At 33.7% G+C, this 9,932-nt stretch overlaps 1 protein-coding gene and 1 long non-coding RNA gene across 3 annotated transcripts; one reads left to right on the top strand and one right to left on the bottom strand.

Annotated features, from left to right (window-relative positions):
- The first annotated feature begins 4,332 nt into the window (after positions 1 to 4,332).
- LOC125370541 lies at positions 4,333 to 7,500 on the top strand. Its single transcript, XR_007216590.1, has 4 exons — positions 4,333 to 4,572; positions 6,388 to 6,671; positions 6,779 to 6,845; positions 6,921 to 7,500. It is a non-coding gene; the product is annotated as an uncharacterized LOC125370541 (long non-coding RNA).
- Positions 6,383 to 9,932, bottom strand: LOC8274716 (beta-carotene isomerase D27, chloroplastic). 2 transcript variants are annotated; one of them, XM_048376390.1, is made up of 7 exons: positions 9,604 to 9,931; positions 9,357 to 9,496; positions 8,692 to 8,784; positions 8,232 to 8,293; positions 7,838 to 7,944; positions 7,056 to 7,148; positions 6,383 to 6,815 (listed from the first exon to the last, which is right to left on the bottom strand). In XM_048376390.1, exons 1-7 carry the CDS (start codon positions 9,854 to 9,856, stop codon positions 6,775 to 6,777), a joined length of 789 nt encoding a protein of 262 aa, XP_048232347.1. In that variant the 5' UTR covers positions 9,857 to 9,931; the 3' UTR covers positions 6,383 to 6,774. The 2 variants fall into 2 exon arrangements, with proteins under 2 accessions (XP_048232347.1, XP_048232329.1); XM_048376372.1 differs by having other exon boundaries at positions 6,383 to 7,148; positions 9,604 to 9,932.

The raw sequence follows: 9,932 nt of genomic DNA, 5'->3' as shown, positions 1-9,932 counted from the left end.
CTTTGGCAGTCCATAAAAAGAAGTGGGCAAACCACAATTGAAAATGTCTCAATTAATTATACGTGTGAACTCTAAAGCACATATCACGTTTGCGACTAAAAAATGGGAAAAAGTTACATTTAAAATAGAAAAGTGCATGGAGAAAAGGGCTAATTTTTAGCATAAAAGCAAAGATTAGGTAGAAAGGGTTTTGTCTCCAAGTGATGAATAATCATTCCATTGGTTCTGCTCTGAAAATTATGGTCAACAGTGTTCTTTTTTTCCCCATATCTAAGCACCTTGGACGGTGTTATTGGCAGTCATCATATCTAATGAATCCTACTGTCAGCTCCAATTTTCCAAAGTTCACATCATGTGTTGACCATTTGATGAGAAATAGAAACAAATTGGAAAGTTTTTGGAGGAACTTAAATTGTTTCAGTCAAATGAAATGTTCATTGTTTCAATAATTTTCTATACTCAAAAGATTCAGTCAAATGCTTGGTGGGGAATGTAGTTTTTAGAAAAGTTTGGATTGGATTACAATTTTGATAAATTTTGGTTGACTTAGTTAGAGGAGGGAGGGAAGGAGGCAGGCAGGCAAAGCATTGATGTTGCACTTGCACAGCTCTCGTCTCATAAATGGTGTTAAAGGTATGGGCAAGGATTTGAGCTTATGACCTTGACAGACTTGTGCCATCAACTTCCAGGGTAAAATCGGCCCCTTAGCAGGTGGCTCTGATCACTGCATATGTCTGTCCTTGGCTTCTATTTATTGGAAAGATTTATTTGCTGAAATTTTCACCGAATCATTTGGCTACGATTTGCCCTCCTCTTTCTGCATTTGATAAATTAATTTTAGCAGTCATATAACATTTTCGATATTGTTTTTTTGGCTGCTTTCCGATATTGATTAAATGTAATGAAATATAATCCAATCATAGTATAAATGAAAATGTATGCCACAGATTATTATTTTTATATTTCTTTACAATAAAAACACATATAATACAATATAAAATATTTGATTTTGTTTATAAAATCTTTTTAAAATAAATTTTTTATTTTTATTATTCAGTTACTAAAATTTGGCAACCAACAACTAATTTCAACGAGCAATAACTCATAGATCCCTTACTAGATTTAAAGATTGATTATCAGATTTTGAAAAGAAATGACTTAAATTTGAAACTACTAACATGATTCTGAGAAGCCACTGTTGAAATTTGTAACTATTCGTGATCTAAATATGATAATATAATAATTGATGAAAAAATACACGTTAAAAATTTACAAATATAAAAATTATCATTATGTAAGCAGATCAAATAATAACAAAAACATAAAGGTCAAATGCCATAATTACAGCAATTAATCAAATACAGCAGCAGAGTATAAGGGCCCAGGCCCAGAACCAATAACAACAACAAAAAAAACTTATGTTTATCTAGGAAACAAAATACTACTACACTGCTAGTAGAAGCTGCTTCTGGCACTAATGAGAAGAGTACTTAGGTTGGGCATAAATTCATAATTCACACTGTTTTCTCTCTTTTCCCTCATTAAAACCTGGCGACCAAGACAAGCACGTCATGTGCCTATTTAATTTTCCAAAGGGCTTCTGCAGTCGTGTTTCCTTGGCCTCTTTATAGCAATGGTCCTTTGGCTGCAGAGCTTGCCCCTCTTAAACTTTAACCTTCGTTTTTGCTTCCTACTGTCCTAACCTTCTCCGGGTTTACTTGTTTCGTAATTTCTGTACCATTTCCTAAAGTTTATAATGTTTTCTTTGATCATTTTAGATTTGGGAGAAACAGTAGTCTCGTGTATTTGAACTGCATTTGACAGCAGTCTCAGTCATGTATATCGGTAAATCAGACTCTTCAGTCACTAGATACTTATCATAATACAACCAGTTGGGCTCGTATATTTTTGACTTTTATGATATCATGCAATAGGCATAATTGAATGATAGGAAAGATTCAAATGTGGTGGGGTTCCCATAAGTGATAAGAGAAGAAGATGAAGAAGGAGGAGGCTGCATGAGCAAATGCAATAATGAATAATATAGAGTCCCACCTTAATTTGTGGGCCTTGAAAACAAAAATCCTCGCCTTTTCTATTATAAAGGGCTTGTGGCCCATACCTCACTTAGGTCGGCCCCTCATTTATATTTACACGAAGGCCGAAGTTTTAACCAGTTTGATAAATATTCAAGGCCTAAAATATGGTTAGAGAAAATGAAACAAATTACCGCACCGTTTTCATGGAGAAGGAGACACTTTTGCATCTTCTTGATCTGAAATGGATAGGGAGAGGGACGAACATCAACCGAAAAAGTACTCTGTTGGACTGCCACTGATTAGAATTAAGGGAGCGAATGGGGTTAAATGCTCCGGTAATCCTAGCCGTAAATAATAGGTATTGGGTTATATATATTGATCTGTGCAATGCTGCAGTTTTCACAAAAATGAAATCCAGAAGAAGTGACAAGTGGCGGAGCATGTGGTTTAATTCGATTAATGGTAAGTATAATTAAAATTGGAATAGCGATTAAGTTTTAATCTTTTTGTGAGTTAAAATAATTTAAATTTAACCACCCAAACAATTACACATCCTTCAGCGCAGTTGTTGATCTTATCAATTGATTCTCATTTACTGAGTTAGCTAGTTTCCTATCCTACGTATTTCTCAAACAGGGGAAAACCATGGGGTCCTTGTCACTCCAGAAGCATACAGACCTTATCTCTGTATTTGTTAAGAGATGAAGATGCTGCACTGCCATTGCCACATGCATCTGCCTCTGGAATTTTCATCACTCGCCTTTGATTTCTTTCTTCTCTGGAAATGCTACACCTGTATTTAAACAATGCACTCTCACATTCTATTATTTGTTAGACTAGTCACAGAAATTAACCTTACACGATAACTAATACTAAAAGATAAATCTAACAGTGATTCGAATTTATCATTTTATTCTTAACCAAAATTATTGATCATGTATTCTGTACGCCTATTTGGCTATTTGCATGGATAATGGAAAAGGAGAGGAAAAGAAATTGTTGAATTATGTCCAATCCTTAAGCCTGGAAGCTTGTCTTTGTCATTCTGGTGGTTGTCTCCTCTGTTGGGACCTTTGGCAGGTGACAACTTTACTGTGAATTCTTCTCTCATCATCTCTCTGGTTCCTTTCAATTTCTTGAGACTTATTTGTGAACTCTTTTATATATATATATATTTGCTTTTTCTTTTTTCTTTTTCTTTTTTTCTCAAGAAGAAAGATTCGTCCTGTTATAATGCTAGTGTTTTTGTTGCTTTTACACGCTTTGACGTTGGTGTTATCATAAATGCAAGTTTTAATGATTGAACACGTAAATTAGTTATTAACATATTGTACAATATCTTTAATTCAATAAGTAAAAATAATACATATATATTTTTAAAAAAAAATTCAATATTTTTCTGAATTACTAATAATAAAACTATTTTTATTTATTTATATTTTAATTCATCTTTTCGACATTTCTTATAATAGAATATAATTATCATCTAAATTTATTGATTAATATAGTAATTAATTTATGAAATACTATATCAATATAAGTGTTAATAAAGGGGTTTCAATAATAATAACAATAATAAATAATCTAAAAATTTATTATATTTCATATTTTAATTATAAAATGTATAAATTTTTTAAATATAATTAAATTTAATATAATAAGTGATAGAGATTCGTCGGAAGCGAATACTCATGTAATATGCCCGTTGCTATTCTTAGAAAACACTCTAGATATGGATATAAATATTTTTTTTTTCTATAAATACCCACTTAGACATAGTAATAATACTAAAACAGCTTTTACATGCCATTCTTTAAACCCTTGTTTAAAACAAATAATATCCGTGTCATCTCATACTTCTAATAACTCAATAAATTCTTTAATTTTAAAAATTAATGCCAATTGAGTTTTGACAAGTGGCATATTGGTAGATCAATTTCTTCTCTATGGTGAATTTTTTAATAGCCTAAATAAAAATGACAGGTAGATAATAAAGAATCTAATAAAATGAGGTAATAATTTATTTCATTAAATAAAAATAATAATTTTAATTGTTGAAATAGAAAGAGCTACTAATGTAATTTATATATTTAATCCATGTTATAATAATTAATCCAAAAATTCACAATAATACATAGCTATATGTAATTGGGGAGTTTTCATATATAACGACTCGTACATATTATATGTATAAATGGACATTTAGCCTGTACGTCCATGCAAGCAAAGCAATCAACTTCTTTCTTAAGGTCGATCGTAAATTATTGGCTTTAGAGTTTTGTGATTAGGCCCATTAAGCGCCTGGAAATTATAGCCCATATACATGCATTTGTTTGGCCATAGTAAGGCCCGTTTCGATGACTGGCGTGTTTGCAGATATGGAACATCACAGTTCCTTGAAACACCATAGATGACACTCCATTGTGTATTCTGTAGTTCAGTGTAGCTTCTAAATTTCCATGCACCTGGAAAGTTCGAGCGTCAATTTTCCATTTCAAACGGTTAGTTGCTTCTCCAGAGCTGACATTGAAAGGTATTTCTTATTTTATTTTTTTTTCTTCTCATTTCCTTGTTCTAATTATTCATTTTATGTTACTGCAATTGTTTAACTAATCAGTCAATGCCTATATTTTGGTTTTGTTTTTTTTTTTTTTTTTTTTTCTCCTCTTCTCTTTCATAGCTTTATATTTATAAATTTGATTCAGTTGGAAAATTTGTGAAATGCTTCAGTCAATAGATAAAACAAGATCGCCTAGTAATGCTTTATCTACTAACGTATATAAAGCTGCACGAACCTGAAAATTAGTCCGGAATTCCAGTGAATTCATGATTTAGTACAATGTGTTTGGAAGTGCTATTTACTTTAATGTTTATATGTTGAGAGTACAAACAGAAAAAGAAAAAAACAGAACAAAACTAAATAATGCCATGTGCTTGATTTTTTGGCAGCAGATACACCTTTGGTATGCTTCAGAACTGGAGATAGAGCGATTCCTTAGAATTTGTTATTTGGTAGACAAGGAATTCAAGTTTTTTCTTATACTTGAATAGTTTCAAATTTAGTAGAAATTATATCTATTTATGTGTATGATTTTTGGGATACATCCAACTTTGTTTAGTCATCTCAAACATAGTTTCTGAATTGGATTCTTGGGATACATTCATTTTCCTTCCCATTTCAAGGCGTACTAAACGTGGCGATGCCTTTTTTCTTTTTTGTTGTTGGTGCTGTTAGCTTGTTAGGATCCAAACTTGGTGTTAGTAGGAATTAGTATCAAATAATACTCAAGTCACATATCTAGGACCCCAGATGCACCCTTGTATCTCCACTAAGTCTCTCATTTAAATGCCACAAAACTTAAAAGAGATTATTATGAAGGGTGTCCACTTTCAGCATAAAACTTTTAATGGCTAAAGGTGGGTTTGCAATGAGTTTTATAAAAAGTTCTTGATGGAAAAAAATGTGAATGAAAGATCCCACGGAATTGAATTGGGTCCATGAAAGACACTCTCTCAAATAAGACAGAAAAGACAGCAGAAGAGTCCTAGTTTGGTCACTTCACAGCAATGGGAAAGGTGGGAGACAATCTTGTTCCACCATGTTGATTTTAAACCCTACATTAGATCTTCGGTCAAAGCACTTTTCATTACAAAAGCTTTTTATTGGCTATCCAATTTGCTTGATTAAGAATTTACAGTTGTATATAGCATCCTAGTCTATCCCTCATCAAAGATTGAGAAGAAATCTCTGTAGCATTAATTCCTGTAGTCTTAGAGCTAATCACAAAACAGTATCTTCTTTTCCCACAAAAGAAAGATATTTTAACAGTGAAAAATTCTTGAATATCTGTCTAATTTTAATTTATTTCGTGGTGACCATGATGATCAATATTTTCTAAATGAAGAAACAGAGACATCTCTAATGGACATTATTAACCTCTCAATTTTTGTATAATCTGTGTAATCATGTTATTAAGGGGTCTTTCAAAATTTATATTGTTGACACAGAACCTTTTTGTTGCATGTTTGAGCTGCAAGTTTGACCTGTGATTCTGGGGTGCATGATTCATCATGTCCAAATTAGACATGACCTTTTACTCCCCTTTGTTTGCTCCAATCTTTATCATGCAGTAAGCTAAAAAATTATGTTTAATGCTGATTGCTGAAGTTGTAGTGAAATGGCAAATCATCACTAACACATCAAGCTTATTTTAGGTCTTTTGGTCTTTTCAACCAACTTTTAATCATGGCAAATATCGTTCCTGATACTACCCCTAGCATTAGAAATTGCCAAGCATTCTGTACCTATGATTACTACATGCTTATATTGACTTCATTAAATCTTCAGGAAAACAATGGAGTTTATTGGAAAGTCAAAGCAATTGAACTATGGGGGATATACAAGAACTGAAGAAAGAGACAAGCACATTGAATGGAACAGTAGACAGACACACTATATAGGCCATTATTACTGTGTATATCTGTTAATGAGCAATTGTTCACTGTTACTGTAGTTTTACATTCAATGTATTAAATTACTGCGATGTCATAATGTATGCGTACTTGTTGAAAGTGTCAGTATCATCAAATTCATTGTACCTGATCGTATGGAAATTGCAGCAGCACTGACTGGTACCTCTTTCAGTTTCCCTGTGTAGATGTTTATCAAAAGTTTGTTGTATATAGAAAATTAAATATATTAGAATTAGTTGTCAAATTAACGATTCTCTTCTTGTCAGCTGGAGCATTTCGTCATGTGCTTTTGGTTTGCTTTACCTGTAAATAACATGAACAAGAAATGTGCAGGTTAGATTTTATGAAAAAATTTCTGTTTTTATATTAGTTTGATACTAATGATCACAATCTTTTTTTCTACTTCAGGCACTCTTCAGTCTTCATGATACTGATGAGGCTGTTTCTAATCCACCAAATTAGGAGGCGAATGAGGATTGCGATTCTGAGCGTGCATGTGCATGTGTGTATGTGAAGGACTGAAGGGGTGAGGCAAAGCATTACATAGTTTATAGCATGGTTGCCTGAATGCTGGATCTTCTGTGGGAATAGGAGGATCCTGACCAAATACCATCTCACAGCTCATATCATCAAAATCTGCCAAATCAGATTAAACGAAACTATTAGGAAGCTGCAATGATGGATGGTTTTCATGATTCATTAGAGGTTAATTAAAAAAAATGTTAATTTCGTGCTTTTTTGCTCGACATATGATTGGCACTTGATAGCATGACTAGAATTCAGACTCGGATGCTTGTGGTCATATTACATATCCTGTAGGTAATGGAATAATGATTGGTTTCATTGGGAGAGAGATGAAAATCGGTGTCTTGTTGTTAACATGGTGGACTAGATGGAACTAATTATGGAATCATATATGTTTAATTTACGGCCAAGAGATCAGGTATTACTTTCTTCTCTTGAATGCAATTTATATATGCAGTATTAATCTGTGGGCTGGAATTCTCAACTGATGGGTCTACATGCAATTTTGTGTCCTGAGTGGTGAACTTGGGGCCCTCCATTGACATGATGAGCATGGCCTCCATATTCTCTAGTGCAGGTATTATTATTTCTTGAAGTATGATATTTTCCTATTGTTTTTGCTATTTACTGTAATAGGGAGTTAGAATCCTTGCCACCTTGTTAGACTCTCTGTGCCATGGATCAAACTTTAGGACTTCCTTAGTAAACTGCTTTTCACTGTTCATTATCTATTATAGTATTACTCTGCAACTCCTAAGATGGTCTGACCTGTTTCAGAAGTGTTGAACGAGGGTACTTACTAGGAACCATGTTGACTGGCATCCCGAGGGATTGCTTAATGAAGGTCTGAGTTGGAACCTTACAAAGATTAGTACACATCCCAACACAATTAGTCTCTTCCAAAAACCTGCAGAAGTGTATATAGAAAAAATGAAACAAGAAAAACTTTAAAATTCATATTATTGCTAGTTGTTTCATAAATTTTGGATGATGATTTGATCATGACGAGGACGATAATTATTGCCATTATGATAGCCATGATGGTAATGGAGAAATTAGAGTCAGGAAGCAACACACTCATAGGAGCATATTGTTTTCGGGAATGAAAAGTGTCTTAGGTTGCTGATATGGGACCCATGAAAAAGATTATAAATAATTTTCAAGTTAAAATTTGAAGGGAGAAGTTAAAGTTACCTGCACTTTTTTATATGGACTACATTCTTTTCTTTTCTCCCATTGAACTCTGATTCCCGCACCTTGTTTGTAAAATGATCATGGTCAGTTCTGTTAATATCCATTCAAAACTTCATTGCAAGATCTGTATCAATGGGTTATAATCGTATGTTTGCATATAACAGCAACCTCTGTTTCGTGATCTTATCACCGCATTAGTATTATGCCATCAATAGTTGTACCTGTGTATACTTTCTTAGCTAAGGGAGAACTGTATATAGGCATGTGATCCTCCAGCGTAGGGCTGGCTTATTTGGGCAGGGAATTTAATGTTCACTTCGATTTTAACTGCATATACATATAACTTTACAAGTGCCCAAGCACTTTTCCCTGTCAACGGGATATATAAGACTTCATATACCCTCCACTCCACTTCAACAAAAAATATAATGCATAGGTAGTGTGAGGAATATCCGCATACCTGGCATGGTCCGATCAGCCAGACAAAAAACAAGGTAGTGAAGGCAGCAAAGTATTCTCTTGTAAATCTAGATTGGGGCAGCAGCGTCTTTATCTGCCATCAACAACACCAAACTGCTTTTACACTCTATTACCATCGAAGCAAAAACAGGCAGTACATATGTATTTGTAAAATAAAACTATTTTCTCTGGATATGTCCATCCCTTGATAATAACTTGATACTTGTATAAGCAAATGAGGCTTTTATTTCTGCCATAAATAGTTTTTGAAGAATGTACTGAACCGGCAGATTTGTACTAATTGAGATACACCCGATTCCTATTTTATAGAATATATGAGTTATGGGATAGAAATATTAAATCTTCCCAACCTTCTGATAACTATGACTTTAATTGCTCAAGCATTGATATGAAAGGAAAAGGAAAAGGAAAAGGAAAAGAAAAAGAAAAAGAAAAAGGAAAAAGAAAAAAGAAAAAAAGGTATCGAGTGAGTGACGTGTCATTTCAAGATTTTACTAGATTGATATCTAAAATATAAGTTCTCAAAGGCATATAATTGTAAATGATGATTAGGCTCCATGCGTTAACTGTGCATGATTCTCGTTGTTGTCTGAAATGCATATATATATTGCAATACAAGAAGAAAACAAGGTGCCGTGAACTTGCCAGGTCGAGGATCGGTCTCGGGATGGCTTTATCAAGCGCTTGAAGCACGAGTTCACGTTGATGAATCATGTTAAATTTCTGCGATGCATCCACAGCTGCCTGCACCAAGCCTTCATAACCACACTTGTCGTTTTTTAGCCCTGCATATTATCCTTCAATCACCCTCTCATACGTTTTTCTTTTTTTTTTCTCCACTCAAAAAGGAAAAACAAACCAGGAAATGGATGGACAAATGAAAGAAACTAACCTGTCGCAGCTTGAACACTCTGTGAAAGATGGTTTATAGCTAGTTGATCAAACCAGCTATCTTTATAGATAGATATTTTGCTTGTTAAACCCGGTAGGTTATCTGAACTTTTCTTCTCCTTCACTCCACTAATATTCTCCGTAGGCTTAGTGAGCACTGCAAAAATACGGGACTTGTTCAGCCTGTTAGTTTGCCTCGGTAGAGGCTGCGATGGAATTGGGCCTCTGTTTTGCGGAAAAATTATTGCTTCCATGTTCAGAAGACGCAAAAGAAACAAGGAAAAAGACCCCAAACTTCGTATTGCACAGTATTTTAATTTGTAGACAGAC

Source organism: Ricinus communis, chromosome 1, assembly GCF_019578655.1.
Source record: "Ricinus communis isolate WT05 ecotype wild-type chromosome 1, ASM1957865v1, whole genome shotgun sequence".
In the NCBI taxonomy this organism is placed as follows: domain Eukaryota; kingdom Viridiplantae; phylum Streptophyta; class Magnoliopsida; order Malpighiales; family Euphorbiaceae; genus Ricinus; species Ricinus communis.
Note: the sequence above shows the minus strand (reverse complement) of the source record. Positions and strands in the feature narration are given on the sequence as shown.